Source organism: Nannobrachium achirus (assembly GCF_963921795.1).
Source record: "Nannobrachium achirus genome assembly, chromosome: 13".
In the NCBI taxonomy this organism is placed as follows: Eukaryota; Metazoa; Chordata; class Actinopteri; order Myctophiformes; family Myctophidae; genus Nannobrachium; species Nannobrachium achirus.
This window is the reverse complement of record NC_137833.1, coordinates 2,889,579-2,912,955: the sequence shown is the minus strand read 5'-3', so window position 1 is coordinate 2,912,955 and position 23,377 is coordinate 2,889,579. Positions and strand designations below refer to the sequence as shown.

Genomic DNA, 23,377 nt, shown 5'->3' with positions numbered 1-23,377 from the left:
TCTTCCTACCCAAGATGCACTGCGCTTTACTTTCTATTTCTATTCTCTCTCTGATCCAGGGGATTAAACTAATTAAAACATATATTTTCGGGGGAAAACTACTGTTTTGCTATGTGTTTTTTTGGGTACTTTATATAGCTGTAATGAGGCTATGAAAAAAAGAAAAATCCCATCCACTTCCACTATAAAAGAATCTGCAATGGTGATTCTGTCCCACTGGGATTAAACAAATTAAAACATATATTTTCGGGGAAACCCCCTGTTTTGCAATGTAACTACTGTACCTTTGTCTTCCCTTTTTATTAATATCACCTAGATGTTTTTCCTTTGGTACTTTAAATTGCAATAATGAGGCAATGAAAATATCCTCTCCCCCCATTCACTGCCACTATAAAAACAATCTGCCCAGGGTCATCTGTACCACCATAGTAACAGGGCAGAATGGGGCGGGATTTGCAAATGGGAGAATTGTGACCTGATGATAGCAGTGTTCATTTTGTTGTTAAAAGTCTATGATTTGTTTATATTTAGTCCTAAGACTAACAATTTCAGAAGACTAAAGGCCTGTCCATACTTTGACCGAAACCGAACCTTTCGGTCAAAAGGTCCGGTTCGACTACAAAATGACATCACTCGTGATTTCTGAAAAGCATTAGACCGAATTAGAGTTCGAAAATGTGCACGTCGGAAACTCCAACTCGCCGAACATTTCGGAGATACTATGGACAGGCCTTTAGTCTTGATGCAGTGTTAATCTTGAATATGGTGTGTTATTCAAAAGACTTGGACTAATCTTTGCTGTCAAGATTTTGAAGTCGAACCGGACCTTTTGACCTATTTGCTCAATGATAAACGTTTCAGCACTTGCTCAGGAAACCTGGTCCAAACAGGGTAGAAGAGGAAAGCTACATAGATAGTGCAGCTTTAATAAATAAGTGTGTGTGTGTGTGTGTGTGTGTGTGTGTGTGTGTGTGTGTGTGTGTGTGTGTGTGTGTGTGTGTGTGTGTGTGTACAGTATGTATATATACATATATATGACTGCTAGATAGTTTGCTGGTAAATTACTTACATAACTAATACTGACTGACCATTTGGTCCAAGGCAGGCTATGGCACCATAAAGAAAGCAGATGTTTTACAGATTTGGCAGAAATCACAAAACAATAGCCTGATCATAAGTGACCGTCACACATAGGGCTGTAATAGGGAGTGAGACTGTCTATTTGATGTTGAAATGGAATGTGGGGCAGTTTATCTTTATTAAATGCATTATCACATGGACACATTTACTTGTGGGCTTGCTGAAAAGCGAGGCCATGTTCTCGCAAATCATTATACGGTTAATCTCCTCAAAAAAGATGAGCGACAGTACAAAGGCAGGGCCTTTAGCCAATGAGGGAGCAAACATGACATCACTCTGTAGTGTGACATCTTTATGCCCATATATGATGTTCCATGTTGGAGTGACCGTTGGCCAGATCTATAGTGTGTGCCAGCGGTGACGCAATTGTAGTCCTTAGCGGCCATTTCTTGGGTCAAAACACAGGTGTTTCAATTGTTTGATTGCATAGAACTAATGCTATAGTCTAATCAGAACACCTGTGTAAGGCTGTGTTGACCCAAGAAATGGCCGCTCTTAGAACTACATTTGGCACACCCTATATGCCCATACAAGGTTTCCATGCGAGCCCACACTGTTTCGTAGGAACAGTATTTCTAGTTGAATTGGTTGTGGTGAGGATGATGATGATGAAGTCAAACCCCTCAAGGACCCCTAGGGGTCCCCAGCAAATAGCCCTATTTTATACTTCAACAAGGGTAGGCTAGGTCTGCAATTCTTTATTTTTATTATTATTATTATTATATATATTTTTTTCCCCTTCATTTTTGATCCTTTTTTTTTTACTATAGCAGCTAACTTGTTATGGTGTTCATTATACGCATTCACACACTGATGGCAGAGTAAACCATGGCTGAACTCATACTTGGTTCAGTTCAGTGTCGACAGCAACAGTCTCCTAACCTCGCCTACCAGTCTGTCTGTCTCCTATTCCAACCCAAGCAGAGTCATGCCATGGGCATGCATGATGCCATGGGCATGCATGATGCCATGCGCATGCATGATGCCATGCGCATGCATGATGCCATGGGCATGCATGATGCCATGCGGGCGCTCTGACTACCTCCGTCCCCAAAAAAACAAACAATAAACTCTTCTCTAGTCTTCTGGGTGTGCAGCACAACAACTTTTCAGATGGGGGTGCGCAGCCAATCTCAATAAGGGGGTCCGACATGAAAGATGTTTGAGAACCACAGAACCACCCCTCCTCCAGCCAGTGAAGTTGGTACGGTCCAATCCTGGAGAGCAGGGGCGTCACAAGGGGGGGAAAAGTGGGACTGAGTTACTAGGGCCCAATCGGTGGAGGGGCCTGGAATTATTTTATACTTTAGCTATTGAGAAATAGCAGATCTACAAGCTCGCAGCGCGGCACCGAGCTTGTAGATCTGCTATTTGTTTTAAAGTCGTGAAAACGTGTGCAAATCTTTGAATAGACCTATAGGCCTATGTATTTTTTAAGCGAACATTTGTAACTCAAATTTTGCTTCTGGGCCTGGGGGGTCCCTCCCTGGAACTAAATATTTTGAGATGGGGGTCCGTGGCCAAATACATATCATTTTGGGGGTCCTTCACATTAAAACGTGTGAGTGAGCACCACTGACATATAGAAACATTTGAAATATCCAAAGACTTTTTTCATGATTTCTTCAAAAATAGCAGATCTACAAGCTCGCATGCAGCTCAGCATGCGTTCCCAGTCTAAATTGGGTTAAACCCCCTCCTCCCCCTATGAAGAACATTCATGGGGGGCCCCGCAGTGAATCCTTGTACCCAGGGCCCAGAATTTTGGTGTGACACCCCTGCTGAAAAAAAAAAAAAAGAACTTGTAGTGAATGAGTTGTATCAGTGTGTGTCTGCAACTCCATACACCACCACACCACACTATCATCACACAGGCTGTTCACAGGCTGAACCAAACCCAGCTGAAGTGCGTCTCCATGCGGCTCCGCTCATCAACATCTGATCTGCCAACAAACACAGCCATGGATGCAGTGATCAATATTATCCTCCTATGATGTAAAGGTGAGTTGGAGACCTTTGTATTGTATATTAAAAGCGACGAGTTGCAGCCTGCTTGATGCACTTGTTGCACCGAACACACACACACACACACACACACACGCGCACACACGCACACACACACACACACACACACACACACAGTTACACACACATTTATATGAGTTAAAGAAAAGGACCCCGATTGAAACGAGCCCCAAAGTTTTTTTTAGGTGTTAATCCTTTTAGTTTAATAGTTGACCTTGTACCAGCTAGTGAACTGTACTGTCATGAAACTGTACCTTTGTCCTTTTCCTATCAAACTTCTAATAAAGTCTTCAATTAATCAAACAAAAACACACACACCATTCAGCTTATAATTTTGAAGTGCTTTAATTGCTACGGTTTGAGGTTATAAGGTTTATTGTTGTATTATCATTATCATTAATATAGCCTATCTCCTATCATAGTTTTGTCTGTTCTCATATTTTACCTGTTTTGTCCAACCCATGCAAGATGTTGTTTAAAGAGAGGAAGCTATTACCTGCTGCAGCTCTTATGATGCTTTTTGCTTGACTTTAAAGTCAACCACATTATTAAACTAACCCGATTATTGCATTTACTTTGAATTCAAATAAGTTTAAATTGGACAGATTTGTTTTATCATAATGTGTGTATTGTGACCAAATGAAGAATTGGTTCATTGCTCTGCATGCACTCCAAACACACTGATGTCTTCTTGTTCATCTCTATATTCTATAATAATAATAGACTGCATCTCCACCTCTCAAAGGAGAAGACAAATGATTTCAGTTTCTCTTTGCAGACCTTCTCATCCATTGCGGTAGTGTTCAATGCATTCAGTGAGGGTAGTTGTGTTGAGCTTAATTTGAACAATTCAAAGGTCTAGTAGCCTGCTACCACCACCACCATGCAAGCGGGAATGTTTGTATTGTCATGAGGAGGGATTAAAACAGTCTTGAGGGGGAATTAAGGCATACAGATGGCTACTCATGTGATGAGGTTCCACTCTGCTAGACACCCCGAGACTTGGTCTGACTGATTGTTGCAGACTTGTTTTGAAGATGACGTGATGTCTTGGATAAGGTGCATAGGCCTTCATCACCTTATTTTACACTAGACTGGAGCTTTAGTCTAACTGTGTAAATTCATTCATTTAATTGGAAGACCTATATTGTATGCTTTTTGCTTTTGATCAATTATGGAGGTTTTTTTCACAGTACATCTCTGTTACACTTCCTTCACCAGCCTGCATTAGTAAGATTCTATGCTTCTATCTTAAAATAACATTAGCATTTCTCATGGAGAACAACGGATACAGTACTACCTGTCTGCAGGTTGCTGGTCTGTGACTCATTTCCGTCTCTAAGAAAGAAACACAGCACTTGTACAATACATGTGTATATACAGAATATTTTATCTCTATGACCAACACCTACTCTTTTGTTCTTGATGTGGTTACTGAAGGAAGGTGTTGTAGTTATAAAACTGTTAATGATTAAACCACATGATATTATAGGGTACAGTATACTGTGGTTGGCCCTATTATACTTTATATTATAGGGTACAGTATACTGTGGTTGGCCCTAGTATACTTTATATTATAGGGTACAGTATACTGTGGTTGGCCCTATTATACTTTATATTATAGGGTACAGTATACTGTGGTTGGCCCTAGTATACTTTATATTATAGGGTACAGTATACTGTGGTTGGCCCTAGTATACTTTATATTATAGGGTACAGTATACTGTGGTTGGCCCTATTATACTTTATATTATAGGGTACAGTATACTGTGGTTGGCCCTAGTATACTTTATATTATAGGGTACAGTATACTGTGGTTGGCCCTAGTATACTTTATATTATAGGGTACAGTATACTGTGGTTGGCCCTAGTATACTTTATATTATAGGGTACAGTATACTGTGGTTGGCCCTAGTATACTTTATATTATAGGGTACAGTATACTGTGGTTGGCCCTAGTATACTTTATATTATAGGGTACAGTAGACTGTGGTTGGCCCTAGTATAATGATATTATAGGGTACAGTATACTGTGGTTGGCCCTAGTATACTTTATATTATAGGGTACAGTATACTGTGGTTGGCCCTAGTATACTTTATATTATAGGGTACAGTATACTGTGGTTGGCCCTAGTATACATGATATTATAGGGTACAGTATACTGTGGTTGGCCCTAGTGTACTTTATATTATAGGGTACAGTATACTGTGGTTGGCCCTAGTATACTTTATATTGCAAGTCTGTCATTTGAAACATTTGATAGAAGAACAACCCTGAGAGATCACAAGTGGCTCTCTCCCCGATAATATATATTTTTAAAAACATTACCCATTTCAGTTTCAGACCCATTTAGTATTGCTAAAAATGTACTCTTGAATGCCAATCCTGCTCCCAGTGTGTCAGTAATCCAAGTAGGCCTACTGGTGTTTTGGGTGTTTGCACACAGCTCATTCAGACCTCCTTTAAGCTGTACTGAATGTCATACTGGTCCTGGTGCATACCACTGTGGCATTGCCACATAGGCATGGATGGATGCCTGGCGGCGGCGGCGGCGCCGGTTCGATTCCCGATCAGGACGACCTTTGCCGCGTGTCACTCCCCGTCTCCCCCCCCATGTCCTGTCAGTCTAGTCATAAAAGCCCCAAAACAAATCTTAAAAAAAAGAAGCACCATGTCATATAAAGCGTAAGAGAAAGGACATTCATCGGTTGACCGAGAACATTATTAGTTACATTGATTAATCATTTTGGAATTCAATATAAAAATAATGGTAAACATCAGAACCACTAAAGCTGTGTGAAACATACTCCGCCCTTTCTGAAGTAAACCTTGGCTCCGTAACGAGCTGGTAGCATAACGTCACTGTCGGGCAGAAACCTCCAATCTCCAAGTTTCAAATTTGTAATTTTTTTTGCAAAGTAAAGCCCTGCTTCATCATACAAGACTGTCGCACAAAAAGTAGTGAAAACAGCTGATCTACAAGCACACAACGCCTCGCGGTGCAAGGCGTTGTGTGCTTGTAGATTGTAGATCTGCTATTTTCACTAGTTTAGTTGATTTTTAAAATGATAAATACAAAACAACGAACGGTCCTTGGACATACAAGGTTTCCAGTCACCGACAACGACGATAATTTAGGCTACTGGATTTTCAGGTCTGTCTCTTTGCTCCGCTGGGGCAGATGTAGAAGAGGCTGATGTGTTTAAACATGTTCTTCCTTCAGCGCAGCGTCCTGTGACTCTAGATTAGAACAATCACAGCGTAGTTCCCACACCCTGGGTATTGGGAGCAGGGGTGTCACACCAGATCCTGGGCCCTGGGTCCAAGGATTCACTGCGGGCCCCCCATGAATGTTCTTCATAGGGGGAGGGGGTTTAACCCATTTAGACTGGGAACGCATTGTTACGCATTATTTTGTGCTTTAACTATTGAAAAATAGCAGATATACAAGCTGCGAGCTTGTAGATCTGCTATTTTTGAAAAGTCTTTGAATATTTCAAAACCTTCTAAGGTTTTGACATTTTTGTCTCCACCAGCCGAAGGCTGAGGGAGAGTATGTTTTCCCCTCCGTCCGTCCGTCCGTGCGTCCGTCCGTGCGTTCGTGCGTCCGTGCGTCCTCGCAGTTTGTGAACAGCTAATCTCAGTCACCGTTGGCCCGATCGCTGCCAAACTGAGCACACACACTCCCTGGATGCTAATTCAGAACCTCTGCCCCACAATTTTTAAATCAGCCTCATGGTGGCGCTATAACAGGCCGATTTGTGTGGCCTGGTTGTTACCAGCTAATCTCCGGCGCCGTTGGCCCGATCGCTGCCAAACTGAGCACACACACTCCCTGGATGCTAATTCAGAACCTCTGCCCCACAATTTTTAAATCAGCCTCATGGTGGCGCTATAACAGGCCGATTTGTGTGGCCTGGTGGAGACCTGTGCTCGGAAGAGCACTGCTTCTAGTTTTTAACTGTTTCTATGTCAGTGATGCTCAAACCTTTTCATGTGCAGGACCCCCAAAATGGGCCACGGAACCCCATCTCAAAATATTTCGTTCCAGGGACCCCCCAGAAGCAAAACTTTAGTTAAAAATGTTCGCTTAAAAATTACATACATTCAAACATTTCCACACATTTTCATGACTTTTCAAAAAATAGCAGATCTACAAGCTCACAGCGTGGCACTCGGTGCCGCGCTGTGAGCTTGTAGATCTGCTATTTGTCAATAGCTAAAGTATAAAATAATGAAGGCCCCTCTCTCCACCTTGGGCCCTAGTAACTCAGTCCCACTTGTGACGCCCCTGATTGGGACCTGAATATAATGACAGGTGTGAAGCGTCTTACTATCTTTTTTTTATTTTTTATAATCCGGCAGAGTGGCATGTCGCGTCATGTTGCTTACGAACAAGTATTTTCACATTATGAGTGCTTAGCTTCTGAAAAGCAGAGCTTAACAGAGAAACAGACGTTGTGTCTACGCACAAAACAATAATCCACTTGGTTCATTGAGCTGTTCCTTTTATGCAACATTCAAAGATATTTGTTTACTGCAGGGTTCCCCAATCGGCGGCCCGCAGGCCATTTGCGGCCCGCAGGGGGCTACTGTCTGGCCCACACCAACCCCAGTAATAATGGTGGTATAAGAGCAGCAACAACACTAGTATATCGTCGTTGTCGGGTGGAAATCTCGTATCTCCAAATTTGTACATTCTTTAGGCCGTCGCACAAAAGTAGTGAAAACAGCAGATCTACAAGCACACAACGCCTCGCATCTTGTAGATTGGCTGTTTTCACTAGTTTAAATCATTTTTAAAATGATAAATGCAAAACGAACGGTTTTGGACATACAAGATTTTCACCTGACAACGACGATATCTGAACTGTCGCTAGAGTAGCAGGAACGCCACCGTCGCCTCCTGCAATGTTGTGGCCCTCGGCTTGGTACCCTAGACATAATTCAATGTTGTGGCCCTCGGCTTGGTACCCTAGACATAATTCAATGTTGTGGCCCTCGGCTTGGTACCCTAGACTTAATTCAATGTTGTGGCCCTCGGCTTGGTACCCTAGACATAATTCAATGTTGTGGCCCTCGGCTTGGTACCCTAGACATAATTCAATGTTGTGGCCCTCGGCTTGGTACCCTAGACTTAATTCAATGTTGTGGCCCTCGGCTTGGTACCCTAGACTTAATTCGGCCCTTGGGGAAAACTAATTGGGGAACCCTGGTTTACTGGCAATCAGAGCGTACTTTGCTTCATGATTCTTTTAGTTTTTTTTTATTGTCCAGATTTAAAATGGATCAGAATGGTTGGCGTACTGTAGCCGTTAATCAGGTTAATTGATTTTGAAACTAAATTCGTACCAATTGCAGGACCAGGGGTTCACAACATTACGGGGAAACTTCGGGTGGGCTTTACTTTGAAGCCACACAGATTCTGCCTATTCTCTCTTCAGCAGATCTCAGCGTAATCCAGTTTTTACTTTTTATATTGTGTGCTGTTAGCAGGTTGTAATGCTGTTTCCCAAATAGTGGGTCACAATTAAATAATATATTATCCCTTTTTTACATTTCCTAAATTACAAAAAAAAGGAAAAAAAAAAAGAAAAAGAAATGAAACATTTTTCAAAAGAAATTCAGATATATATAATTTTTGAAAGCCCTTAAATGTCGTGGGCTGTATTTTCACTATTTCTAAAATAGGAGCTAAGTGATTTTGATATACCTCTCTACGTGTGGGTCCTGTGTAGAACATTTTTGCATAGGATTGTATCAGATTGGTTAATTGATCCATTATTGTTCCATTGTTCCATTTATTTCAGTTAGTATTTAAATCATTGAACAAAAAGTGAAAGCACCTTCCATTACAATGCCATTAATGTCGTCTGTCACTTACTTAGTGCCTTTATAAGTAATGGATTTAGTAGACACTAGACATTCCTAAACCGGTTCTACATCACTGCATCAATATATTTATTGACTGATTAATATTGGGTATGATTTCTTTCTTCCTGGCAGGAGCCCCCACCAGGAAGACGTAGGGCAGTGGTCTTAACGTTTTCAGGCCAAGGACCCCTTATTTGAGAGAGAGAGATGAAGCAGGGACCCCCACAACCTGTTCAGAGATTCCATATATTTATATTGTTTGACAGCACTATCCTCAGTTTATTTTGGATTCATATCAATTTCAGATATTTAACCACTTGAACTGTCAATACTTAATTAACTTGACCTTCCACTCTGTACTTAGTCTGCTCTTTTTCCCCTCTACTGTACACCAAACCTCTTTGCCGAAAATAGCCGATCTACAAGCTGCGAGGCGTTGTGAGCTTGTGGATCTGCTATTTTTGTTTAAAGTTCTCTGAATATATTATGGACGCTAGTGTTCAAGTGGTTGATAAAAAAAAAGAGAAAAATATCACACAAAGATTTGGAGGACCCCCTGTAGTAACTCATGGGACCCCCTGCCCCTGCCCAACACTTCCCTCTGACAGTTGCCACCCCAGCCCGTAGGAGTACGTGTGATAACCAATATCACCCTCCCCACCCGGCTTCCCTCCACCGAACACGGGGCCAATCTTGTTGTTCACATAGACGCCCACAGGGACGTGCTGGGCCCCTGATTCAGCCCGGGAAAAAGAGTTGGAGAGGCCCTCATTGCGCGCTATAGAGAGAGATCTCTCTCTCTCTAGCGCTGCTGCTACTCAAAGATTTGCCATTTCAGATCATGACAAAGTGACAAGCCAGTGGGCCAATTACATGAGTTATATTTTGTCGTTGTCAGGTGGAAACCTTGTATGTCCAAAACCGTTTGTTTTGTATTTATCATTTAAAAAATGATTTAAACTAGTGAAAACAGCCGATCTACAAGCACACAAGTAGATCTGCTGTTTTCACTACTTTTGTGCGACGGCCTTGTATGATGAAGCAGGGCTTTGCTTTGCTAAAAAAAATTACAAATTTGAAACGTGGAGATACCAGGCTTCTGCCCGACAATGACGATTTACTGTTGGCCGCCCAGCACCCAAAATGGAACAAAGGCCGACATTTTATTTGTATTTTTTTTCCTAATGGCCGGCCTGGACCGGCCGGGAATGAACCGGCCGTTTGGGAGTTGTCCTGCTTTTCCCAATGGCCAGCACGTCCCTGGACGCCCAACAAAGCCGGATGGTGGCGGGCAAGGAATAAATCTGAATTTAGGATGTGACAGAGGCCTGTTTAGAGTTAATGAAGGTGGTTGGATCATGGCAGGAATGCAGACTCTCTCCATGTTGTTTACTTATGTCTGGATATGGGATTTCTTTCCCTGGCTGAGTGACTGCATACCAACCAACATCACGTCAACACAAAAAGCTAGCCTACTACTTATGAAACGTTTAGGGAGAACAGTCTGAACACAGAGCTTAAGGGTTATCTTAAAGCTGCCCTCTGTAACTTTCCTGTTCTACCCCGGATTTGAACATGGGTCTCCTGCGCAAGACGTAACCTTTTTTAACACTGTGTATGAACAAACCTCACCTCACTGGATTGTTTAACAGTTCTGTTGTTGTCATGTTTCATTCCTTCAGAACATGGAAGAGGCGCTACCGCAGGACCGATAAAACGCTGATCGCGAGGCCCGACTCAAGCAGGGAGAGGATCATTTAAAAAGTGCACCAGAGACAAACCATCTTCTTCCTGGACGTCATGTCTGTCTCGGCCAAGCAGGAGAGAACCATCTGCGTCTTTCTGCCCAACAAAGAACAGCTGGACATCACTGTAGGGGTGTGTGGAGCTGACCGTCTTCTTGTTTGACCCAACGTAACCCATTAACCTGGAAATATTCTCTGGTCTATAAATCCTAATGGTTGTCTGTGTTTCTATGTCATTGATGCTCAAACTTTGTAAAATCAAGGACCCCTAGAATTATATGTATTTGACCGCGGACCGCCATCTCAAAATATTTAGTTCCAGGGAGAAACCCTGAGAAAGAAAGATTTGAGTTACAAATGTTCCCTTTAAAAATCTATATATTCAAAGATCTTTCAAAAATAGCAGATCTACAAGCTCACAGCGTGGCACTCGGTGCCGCGCTGGGAGCTTGTATATCTGCTATTTTTCAAAAGCCAATGCTAAAATGACACTGATGCTTTCCCCGTTTTAATGTTTCAGTGGTTCTCAAACATTTTCATGACGAGGAGGACCCCCAAAGGATTTGGCCACGGACCCCCTTTTGGGGGACTGCCCCATAGGTCGAACTCACGTTGGGTCGAACAGCGTTGGTAGGTTAGATAATCACCCGCGAGCGTCGGCAGGTTAGATAATCACCCGCGTCACGGTTACTGAGGTTAGGTTTAGGGTTAGGGTTAGAGTTAGGCATAGTTTTACTGAGGTTAGGATTAGGGTTTGGGTTAGAGTTTGGTGGTCGATCCAAAGGGTGTTTGACCTAATGACAAAATATGTTTGACTTGCAAAGTACACCGTAATGATGTCATCATGGTGTACTTTGCAAGCCAAACCCCAAAATCAATCCTCCAGTTCTAGGCCAGTGGTTCTCAACCTTTTCAGGCCGCGACCCCCAAAATAATAATATTATAACTGGGGAGTGGGTACCCCCCCCCCCCCCCCCCCCACCCTGACAAGCAATAAGAGTTGAGGCATTTTGCGTTGCGAGGCGTTGTGAGCATGTAGATCGTCTATTTTCACAATTTCAGCCTCTAATATTTGACATTTTGGCCAATGTTTGATTTGCCGTTTTAGAAATGTGCAGATACCCTCTAGTCTACAACTTTATGTTGGATTGTTTACTGTTGAGTGAGAAAACAATGCTGCACATTAAGTTAATCATCTGAGGACCCCCGCAAAATAATTTGGCGACCCCTCTGGGGGTCCCGACCCACAGGTTAAGAACCACTGTTCTAGGCAACACAGAAGGGGGGGACGGGGGACTTTTTTCTTATTTCCACATAACAACTCAAAGGTATATTAATGACATGGTTCAATATTGAAAATGGGTGGTTCTCCCTTTTAAGTAATGCAATTTCCTGTCTCCATGTTTGATGCATGTTATGAATTAACAAGCATACTTCCTCTCCTGCTCCAGCTCAAGTCTACGGGCCAGGATGTGTTCGACAGCGTGTTGGAGCTGCTGGGAATGAAAGAGCTGCACTTCTTTGGCCTCACGGTGGTGAAGGGTAAGCAGAGCTCTTCATCACAACCTGAAAACGCTGTTCAAAGCATTGCTTGACGATCACAACAAGACCTAGCCTGACACTCAGCCTGAATTGACATTTCGTTTCACTTCATTATTCAGTCTGAGGTCGCTTCCCCCCAGGGCGATTGCAGAAAAGAGGCAGTCTTCAGCGATTGGTTCACCGACCAACACATGACATAGTGTTGTTATCATGGTTGTTATGTGTGGCTGGCTATTGGCTAGACTGTTGCTTGCTAGTGCTACTTGCTAACCAAAGAAATAGAATAGGAGCACTACGAACTAGTAATCAAACACAACATAACATGCCTGCTACTGGTGTTTCATAGCGAGATCGATACGATCGCATTTTACCGCTATTTACTGCATTTTACCGCGACGCCATGCGCGGTACGGCGGCGGCGCTGGTGTACTTGGAAACACACATGAGTTCTGGGAAACCCCCACCCACACTGATCACAAGACGCTGATTCACGACGTTGATTCGCCATACAGATTTTCAACCGAGGCAGGCCTCTTCAATGAGAGCACTTCTAGACCCCTGAATCGCCAAAACAAAAAATGTAAAGGGGTGTGGCTAGCGATTCAGGGTCTGGAACTAGGCTAAACAAGACCCAGAAACCACTTAAGCCCTACACACTTCGTTATACCAGTGGTTCTCAACCTTTTCAGGCCGCGACCCCCCAAATAATCATATTTTAACTGGGGACCCCCCCCCCCCCACCCTAAGAGCACTAAGAGTTGAGTCATTACATTTTGTATAACACGGTTCTATTGTGAAAATAGCAGATCTACATGCTCACAAAGCCTTGAGTTGCGAGGCATTGTGAGCATGTAGGTCGGCTATTTCCACAATTTCTTCCTCTAATATTTGACAGTTTGGCTAATGTTTCATTTGTCATTTTAGAGGTATTAAACAGTCCTTAGATTGACACTTTAGAAATGTGCAGATATCCTCTGTACACTTAAACTTTATGATGGTTTGTTTACTGTTGAGTGAGAAAGCAATGTTGCACATTTAAGTTATCATCTGGGGACCCCCCGAAATCATTTGGGGACCCCCCCTTGGGGGTCCAGACCTACAGGTTGAGAACCACTGCGTTTTACGATGAATAGTGAAAATAGACAATATAATATCTCATAAGCTTGCAGATCTATATTTTCACTACTTTTGAACGTTTGTGAAAGTAATGGAAAAGCTTCACCAATAATGTTAACTGATCGTTATGTCCGAAATGGGGATTCCCAGGTTGAAAGTTCGCTTAACATGTCCATCAGACACACCATGTTTACAGTCATAAACAACACCATGTTTACAGTCATAAACAACACCCTATGTGCAGTGAAAGGCAGCAGTGATATAATTATTGTTTGGCGGTGTCCATTTACACAATATACTGTTGGAAATAGTTATGGTGGCAAATGTCTGCGACAACTAACAGGGTAATATCCTTCATTGTTACGTTCACGCTCTGATTCGGCTTCTCCCTTCGTACGGATGTGTGGCAATGCCTCCAGTAATCTGGTATGGGCTTCACCTCTTTGAACAAGCAGCCTTTTGTTTTTGTGGTGTCGGTCCGGCGACCACTTGGGCCTGGATTCCAACAATATTAACTTCATTAAGCCAGGAATGCAGGAGTGCATTCCACGCCTTCAGTGGAGGGAGGGACGGATTGATGACTGGACTGGGGGGCGGGGGGGGGGGGGGGGGGGGGGGGGGGGGGGTCTCAGGGGAACTGGACAGGGGTGTCGCACCAAATTCTGGGCCCTGGGTGCAAGGATTCACTGCGGGGGGCCCCCCACGAATGTTCTTCATAGGGGGAAGGAGGGGGTTTAACCCATTTAGACTGGGAACGCATTATTACGCATATTTTGTGCTTTAACCCTCTAAGGCCCACGGTTGTAATATTACAACGTTTGTATTTTATCCAAAAAAAGGTTTAAATCATTTTATTTTAGCTCCCCCTACCACCTAAACACCACCATTGGATTCTATTGTTTAGTATTACAATGCCATTGGCCACAATATTTGCATATAAATACGCCCCACAGGGGCTGACATTCACACCCGCCACACCCGCTGAAATTCCAGAGTTTTGACGAACAACATCTCACTTTTTCATGGAAGCTATACCTCAAAAAAACATAAGTAAAATGCCTGTACTATTCTTTTTGGTGATCATTAGAATGTCTAGAACATGTACATATGTTATTATTTTGAAAAATATCCCCCATATGTAAATTAGAGCATGATTTATGATTTTTGATTTATGGCTATAAAATCTTACAAAAACATTTTTTTGAAAAAAACATTACATTTTCCTCTTAATAGGACTCCTACAACACCATCTGATTTTTTTCAATTTTTTATTTCAAGTATTTCTTAATGCGGGCCTTAGAGGGTTAAAGTAGCCATAGTCAACTTTTTCTTGAAAAATGGATGCTAAAATAAAAATATTGTTTCGAAAACATTTTATTAAAAAATGATGCTTCATATATGTGTTTCTGTTCAGAAATGTCCACAAAAAGCGTAAAATAATGATAAAATAATAATTTTGGCCTTTGTCAGACCAACACTTTGTTTACGTCCTAATTTATTCTTTTATATGGATTGATAGGATGTAAACAAAGTGTCGGTCTGACAATTGCCAAAATGATTATTTTATCATTATTTTACGCTTTTTGTTGACATTTTTGAACATAAACACATATATGAAGCATATTTTTTTTTTATAAAATCGAACATTATTTTTAATTTAGCATCCGTTTTTCAAGAAAAAGTTGACTATAGCTCCTTTAACTATTGAAAAATGGCAGATATACAGGCTCGCAGTGCCGCACTGCGAGCTTGTAGATCTGCTATTTTTGAAAAAATCATGAAAAAGTCTTCTAAGGTTTTTTTTTTCTATGTCAGTGGTGCTCAAACTTGTTCATGTCAAGGACCCCCAAAATGGTATTTGGCCACGGATCCCCTATCTCAAAATATTTAGTTCCAGGGACCCCCCAGAAGCAAAACTTTAGTTACAAATGTTTGCTTAAAAAATACATATTCAAAGATTTGCACGCATTTTCAGAAGTTCTCAAAAATAGTATCTGCTATTTTTCAATAGCTAAAGTATAACATAATTAAGGCCCCTCCTCCTTGGGCCCTGGTAACTCAGTCCCACTCCCCCCCCCCCCCCCCCCCCCCCCCTTGTGGCGCCCCTGGAACTGGACATGACACAGACTTACAAAAAAAAAAAAAAAAACACCCCAGTGAAAGAGGAGTGGAAAGGTGGAGTGAGTCAGAGTGAGTCAGAGAGGGGCCCAGGACAGTGGCGTCAGTTCAGCAAAAGCTAGGGTATGGCAAAGATGGGAGTCCTCATGGAAAATAGGCATTACATTTTGGATAACACGGTTCTATTGTGAAGATAGCAGATCTACATGCTCACAACGCCTCGCACTGCGAGGCGTTGTGAGCATGTAGATCGGCTATTCTCACAATGTCTGAAAAAAATATATATACTTTTGTCAGTTTTTTACACAGGTTTCTACGGTTTCTTGGGCTGGATATGGCAGCCTGGAATGTTTTTTCAAGTGCAGCTAAACTTAATTGTGGCTGCAACTCAAGTGCAGCCACAATTAACAATAATGAATTGCACCTGTGCAGCTGACCTGTGGAACCTGGGAATATACCATTTTGTCAAGATGGGCAGAATACAAGTGTGGAGAATATAATACCTTGTTAAAGTGACCATTGCATTTGTAGTTATTTTACTGTAATTTAACAACATAATAACCAGCACAGATAGACAAAGAGACATTCATGGACTTATATTTAAAAGCAACTTTTATTTTCCCCCCTGGACCCAGGGTATGGCAGCTGGCAGCTGCATACCCCTGCCATACCCAATTGACGCCCCTGGCCCAGGATGAGATCACAGATGGATGGATGGTTGGAGGAGTGAGGTCTGAATAAGTAAATCCGTGGCGTGGCAAATTAGTTGCGTAACAACAACGGCAGTCTGGGGGGAAAAACAGGCAAAGCGGTGACGGATCGGGCCAACAATTTGACTCTTAAACCGCGGTACCAGAGGCAGGGTGGTACACAGGCTCTGTGAGATGATGTGATCAATGTTGCAATATGTCTGTTCTCGTGGTCGTTTTAAACTGCTTTATCAACCCCCTCTACTGAGACAGAACAACTTATCATAGTTGGAGATAAAACAAGACCAAGCTTTAGTATTTATTTCATTTCATTGCTTCATCCGTTGACGTAAACCACAGTAATTGCCATCCACATCAAGCACTATAACGGGGGTCTCCAACAGGGGGTCCGGGACCCCTAGGGGTTCCTCAGAGTTACTACAGGGGGTCCTCCCCGTTGTGAGCATGTAGATCGGCTATTTTCACAATCTCAGCCTCTAATATTTGACAATTTGGCCAATGTTTGACTGTCATTTTAGAGGTCCTTAAATTGTCACTTTAGAAATGTGCAGATACCCTCTATACACTTAGATTTGTTTACTGTTGAGTGAGTGAATGGGTAGGTTCAAGAATTCATTAAAAATGAACACCATGGGACATTAGTTAACCACGGCAACAAGAAGAAATCATAACTAGACACCATAAGGGTCCTAAAAAAATAGGTTTTGAAAAAATGTCATCCGGGTGCTGGTGGAGTCTTTCTCCTGCCCTACTATAGACCCGTTTCTTGTTTACAAACATGTTTACCGATTTCTACAAATGTCGTCTAAATCCTAAAGCCCCTATCATAGTAGGCACCGCGGTGATAAGCTATCCACCGCGGTGTAGTCTTAAAACCTTAAATTAAGTCATAAAACTGCAACATTACGTCATTACTCGTGGTGAAGAGCTATCCACCGCGTACCCCGACACATCTCTCTGTTTTTACTATCAGACAGATCGGCCCATCACCCCGTTCACTGATTGGTCGATCTCGACCAGTCAGTCACAGTAATAGGACTTCACCGGGACTGACTATGATGGCCTCCACTTGTTTTCTCACTTTAGGTGGATTATAAATTTGCGGTGGTAGGCTCTTCACCACAGACTCTGATAGGGGTTTAACAGTTTATGTTGCTCTATCAGTGGTGCTCAAACCTTTTATGTCAAGGACCCCCAACATGTATTTGGCCCGGACCTCCAAGATTATTTTTTTCTTTTGCACAAATGATCAAGATCTACAAGCTCATGTTATCAGCTAAAGCCTCTATCAGAGTCCAGGGTGAAGAGCGATTCACTTCACCACGTTGTAGTTTCCTAGCTATCACCTAGTATTTTTAGGTGATAGCTAGTAAACTACACCGCGGTGAAGTGAATCGCTCTTCACCCTGGACTCCGATAGAGGCTTTATAGACCTATCTGCTATTTTTGAATATCCAACCAACGTGCTATACAGTATATAGCTCAAATCTAAAACGACACAGATGCTTTCCTGCTTTTTTATGGGTTTACAGTTTACAGTTTACAGTTTAGGCATTTAGCAGACGCTTTTAATCCAAAGCGACTTACAATCAGCAGATAACATCACAATAATAAACAAGATAATATGTCAGTACATCATCAACAATATAACAAATGCAAAAGGATATCTATCTAGAAAAACACCATATAATCAAAGTTCTAAAAAACATAAAAAACAAAACAAATGCTAACTAGCTTCATGTATTCATTGATTTTTCTGTAGTGCTAAGGGTTTAGGTGGAGTCTGAAAAGGTGAGTCTTCAGTCCACGGCGAAAGCTAGCGAGTGAGTCCGTTGTTCTAAGTGCGACAGGGAGTTTATTCCACAACTTGGGGGCCAGGAGGGCAAACTGTCTCGGACGAGTGGATTTTTGCCCTGGAGTTTTTAGCGAGGGTTCTGTCAGCATCCCTGTGTTGGCTGATCTAAGTGACCGGGTGGGGGTGTAGGGGTTGATCAGCTTCTGGAGGTATGGAGGAGCCATACCTTTGGCTGCTTTGAAGGTCAGCATCAGTGTTTTGTATTCAGTGCGGGCCGCAACCGGGAGCCAGTGGAGGCTGCGGAGAAGGGGAGAGACATGTGAGAACTTAGGCTGGTTGAAGACCAGTCGTGCCGCTGCATTTTGGATCAGTTGATTTTTTGGATGGGTTAACTAAGTAAATGTAAGGGACCAGTCAAAAGAGGGGTTACAGTATTGGCATGCATACATTATCACTTAGTAATGCTAGGCATGAAGTATTGACTTGCTAAATCAACAATGCTCCTGCCACCAAAATGTGGAAAGCCTTACCGAAGGCCATAAAGGAGTGTGGATCATTAGCATCCTTTAAAATTGCCCTGAAAAACCACTTACAGGCAGCAGCCGTTCGCAACTGGTAAAAAGAAAAACTAACCTAGCCCACCCTACCCTCCCCTGCCCCTTCTTTGTATATACTTACTTACTTACTGTTTAGACTCTTTTTTTCTTTTCTTTACATATCTACTGCATAGTACTGTGTTCTATTCGTCTGTCATTCAATGTTATATGAGATACTTAAATGGTTTCCTGTGGAAATAAGCTTAGTCTTTTCATGGATCTCCTTTTAGTAGACCGTGTACCAGTGAACTGTACCGTCATGAAACTGTACCTTTTCCTATGCAAACTTCTAATAAAGTCTTCAATCAATCAATCAAACAGACACACTTGGCACTACATCGGCATGTGGACAACCGACCATGGCACGCACCTAATATGAGCTTGTTGAACCATGGCCATCCGCTTCCAAAAACATGGGCAGTTAATGCTTCCTTTTGAAGCCAAAGGTTGCCTTAATTTTGTGAAGGCTTTTCCTAAGATTTTGGAGTGTGAATGTGGGTGTTTGTGCCCATTCGGTCAGTGGAGCTTTTTGTGAGGTCAGGCGCTGATTTTGGAATGAGAAGACCTGGCTCGCAATGTGGCGCTCCAGTTCATTCCAAACGTATTGATGGGGGTTAAGGTTAAGGTCACAACAAACCGTCCATACATGTCAGGGCAGGCACGTGCACACATAGACAGCAAAGGGGGCTTGAGCCCCTGCCCTTTTATCAGTCTCTAAAAAGGTGCCCTCTCCAGACCATGAATGCGGTTTTTAACTATTGTGAAAGAAATGCAAATGCCCCTCTTTCCGTGCCATACCTGAAGGCAGCATTCAAGAGAATTGCCTTGTCCAAACTCTCATGAACTTTAATACAGCGTCTTATGTTGAAAGAAATGCCCTCTCTGTGTAGAAATCCATGCCGACCTCCAAACTCACAACGTGTCGCGGCGTGTACGCTGTGAGCTTGGAGGCCTGCTATTTTCGATATTTTCACCAAAAGGCCCTTTTAGAAATGTCAGCCCCTGCCTCTCTAACATTCTCTGCATGTCCCTGGTGGACTTCGCTTTGTCCTGCTGGAACAGCGGAGGGTCTTCCCCCAAACTGCTGCCACAAGATATCGTTGTAATGTTCTATTTTGTCCATATTGCCCAAACGTACAATCTTTTTTTAACAAATACCTAAATATTCATATTGTGACCATATATAAAACACATTTTTTCCCAAACATACAAAAATAGCAGCTCTACAGTACACTCACAACGCCTCATATCATGACGCGTTGTGAGCTTGTAAATGTGCTATTTTTGAACAAAAAAATAGAGCTTAAGTGATTACAACCAGGAAGAGACAACAGTTATGCCATATCCTGATATGATATCTGATGTCTCATGGTTTCGATATAATATCTATTTAGAGCTCAGCCCTATCTTTGTATCCTGTTGCATTAAGATTAGCCCATACTGGAACCAAGGGGCCTAAAGCCTAAAGCCTGAAAAACAGCCCTCCTCATCAGACTCGATAATTAGTAGGGGTGTCCACATACTTTTGGCCGTGTTGCATAGCTGTCATTCACCTCCCACTAGCCTCATTCACAAATCGCACAACAAGGTTTTTTTTCTTTCTTTTCTTCTAATTAATTCCTTTGTTAAGCAAATTTTACGCTCGGTTACATGATGCTTTTGTTTGGATACTGAGGCTGCTGTTGTTTGTCTGCCTGTCTTCTCTTCTTCCCCCAGACAATGAGCACATATTTTTAGACATGGAAGAGAAACTCACCAAGTACTTTCCTAAGGAATGGAAGCAAGATTCAGGAAAGGTAAGGTCATATTTATGGTGTTTTTATTATTATTATGTGGAGAAAAGAAATGATCGGAAAATGTTGTAAGGAGGAAATTTGGGAGCGTTTAACTTTGACCCACAGTCTTCATTAGCCTATGCCGCCCAGCAACAGTCGGCTGGCCTATTTAAAGACTGGCTCATTATTCTGTAGCATGACAAAAACGTATGCGAGCAAGCCGCGCATCACTAGGCTTAATCCTATCCAACATGGCTTTGTTTTCAACACAGGCCTTACAGAAGAGAGCCTTGCCTCTGGTCCTCTTCCTCAAGGTGCAGTACTACGTGGAGAACGGCAGACTTATCTGGTACGTCTCAGTGATGTGTTTTTCCACCTTTCATCAGCTTCTAATCTATAGTGTTCACATTTTGTGTGTTAATAGTTTTTTCATTTCATCATGTCCGATTTCACTTGTTTATCCTGTATGAGTTCTCTCTCCTGATGGGATGAAATTTGACTGGTATCTCCGACCATGAGAATGTATTATTTTCTTTTTAGTGAAGAGGTGAAGAGAGACTGGGAGACCCCTGTTATCTGAACAAACACTATAGCAATGATTTAACAGAAGAAAAAAAAATCACTTACACCCTTTTAATTCACTGTTTGTCAAATCCCGCCCCATTCTGCTCTGTTACTAAGTAGTACAAATTACCCAGGGCAGATTGTTTTTATAGTGGCAGTGAATGGGGGAGGGGGTATTTTCATTGCCTCATTATTGCTAGTTAAAGTACCAAAGGAAAAACATCTAGGTGATATTAATAAAAAGGGAAGACAAAGGTACAGTAGTCACATTGCAAAACAGGGGGTTTCCCCCGAAAATATATGTTTTAATTTGTTTAATCCCAGTGGGACAGAATCACCATGGCAGATTGTTTTTACATTGGAAATGAATGGGGGAAAAAGATTTTTCATAGCCTCATTATTGCTATTTAAAGTACCAAAAGAGAAACATCTACTTGATATTAATAAAAAGGGAAGACCAAAGTACAGTAGTTACATTGCAAAACAGGGGTTTGCCCCCAAAAATACATGTTTTAATTAGTTTAATCCTCTGAAAAAATCGGAGGAGAGTTACAGAGAACCTTTTTGTCTCAGGGCACCCCATGAATATTTTTTTTTAATCCGAGGCACCCCTACATTATAATTTTCACTCCCAGCACCTTATATTTATAGCATCGTCGTTGTCGGGTGGAAACCTTATATGTCCAAAACCGTTCGTTTTCTATTTATCATCTACAAAATGTACTAAACTAGTGAAAACAGCAGATCTACAAGCACACAACTATATCAGCTGTTTTCACTTGTTTTGTGCAACAGTCTTGTATCATGAAGCAGGGCTTTGCTTTACCAAAAGACGTACACATTTGAAACTTGGAGATACAAGGTTTCTGCCCGACAGTGACGATATTTTAGTGATTATGTTGCGAGGGAAAACGTTGAGATTATAGCCATTTTGGTTAGAACTGACTGAAAATAAGTGTCCAAATAAATTCCAACTATTATCAAATGATCTCGCGGCACCCCTGGACTGCCGTCACGGCATCCCAGGGTGCCCCGTCACCCACTTTGAAAACCCCTGCCCTAGTAGGGGTCCCGGACACCCTGTTGAAGACCCCTGCTGTAAACAGCTGTTGTCATAATCTCCTCTCTCTCTCTCCTGCATGGTACCAGCGAGCGGAAGGCGCGGCACCTGTACTACTCTGACCTGCGGGAGCGGGTGCTGCGCTCTGAGTGTCGCCAGCAGGAGGAGGTGTACTTCCAGCTGGCGGGCTACGCCCTGCAGGCGGACCTCACGGACCACCCTCTGCCCGGGGAGGAGGAGAAGGGGGGCACGCCGTACTTCCAGCCCAAGGATTACTTCCCTCCATGGGTGGGTGCAGTGGTGGTGTTGTTATCATGTATTCTTTTGTGCTTTAACCAGTGAAAAATATTAGATATACAAGCTCACAGCGCGGCACCGAGTGCCGCGCTGCGAACTTGTAGATCTGCTATTTTTGAAAAAATCGAACCTCTGTTCGAAGTGGAGCTGTGTGTGTGTGTGTGTGTGTGTGTGTGTGTGTGTGTGTGTGTGTGTGTGGGTGTCTGGCCTGGCCTGAACAACAGCGCCCTCGTGTGGTCACAAAAGGTCCTGTAGGCTACAGACAGACAGACAGACAGACACGCAGACATACCCACACACACGGCCACGTATAGGGAGCTTGTGTTCCACACAGCTCCAAAAAACCTAAAAGTCTTTGAATATTTCAAATTCTTCTAAGGTTTTTTTGAAAATCCTATGTTTCTATGTCAGTGGTGCTCAAACATTTTCATGTGAAGGACCCCCAAAATGATATGTATTTGGCCACAGACCCCCATCTCAAAATATTTTGTTCCAGGGACCCCCCCCCCAGAAGCAGAATTTGAGTTACGAAAAAAAAAAAATACATATATTCAAAAATGTGCACACATTTTCAACAGATCTATAAGAGTGCCGTGCTGTGAGCTTGTATTTCTGCTATTTTTCAATAGCTAAATACCGTCCACTTGGGCCCTGGTTAATCAGTCCCCACTTGGGTGTCATCGTGTGGCAGTGGACTCTGAAAGGACTGAGCAATTATTAGGGCTGTAACCATCGGGTATCTTAACTCATTCTCTGCCTTTTCAAAATGGCTGCCAAGTACCAGGATGCCAAAACATGTAATCTTTAGTGCACGGATCTGTGCACGCCCATGCCTAGATTGTGCACCATGTGTGTGCATGCTGTTCACACACATCTTTCAAACAAAAAAATCCGCTTGGAAATCCGTTCAGGCATTCATGAGATACTGTAGAAGCCATTATGTTTTCTTCAAATGTAAACAAACATGGCTGCCATGTTTGAAAGATGTGGTTGGTATGGGGGTTAAACATGCAATTTTG

The 23,377-nt window shown here is 42.5% G+C and overlaps 1 protein-coding gene across 1 annotated transcript in view; it reads left to right on the top strand.

Moving 5' to 3' along the window:
- Nucleotides 1-10,840: 10,840 nt before the first annotated feature.
- Nucleotides 10,841-23,377, top strand: part of LOC308296668 (FERM domain-containing protein 6) — a gene marked incomplete at both ends in the record, with an annotated part of 29,550 nt that continues 17,013 nt past the window's right edge. Inside the window, 5 exons of the mRNA XM_080739996.1 lie at nucleotides 10,841-10,918; nucleotides 12,237-12,327; nucleotides 20,379-20,458; nucleotides 20,710-20,786; nucleotides 22,151-22,349. Coding sequence (XP_080596122.1) covers nucleotides 10,841-10,918; nucleotides 12,237-12,327; nucleotides 20,379-20,458; nucleotides 20,710-20,786; nucleotides 22,151-22,349 — 525 coding nt within the window. The remainder of the gene's footprint in view (nucleotides 10,919-12,236; nucleotides 12,328-20,378; nucleotides 20,459-20,709; nucleotides 20,787-22,150; nucleotides 22,350-23,377) is intronic.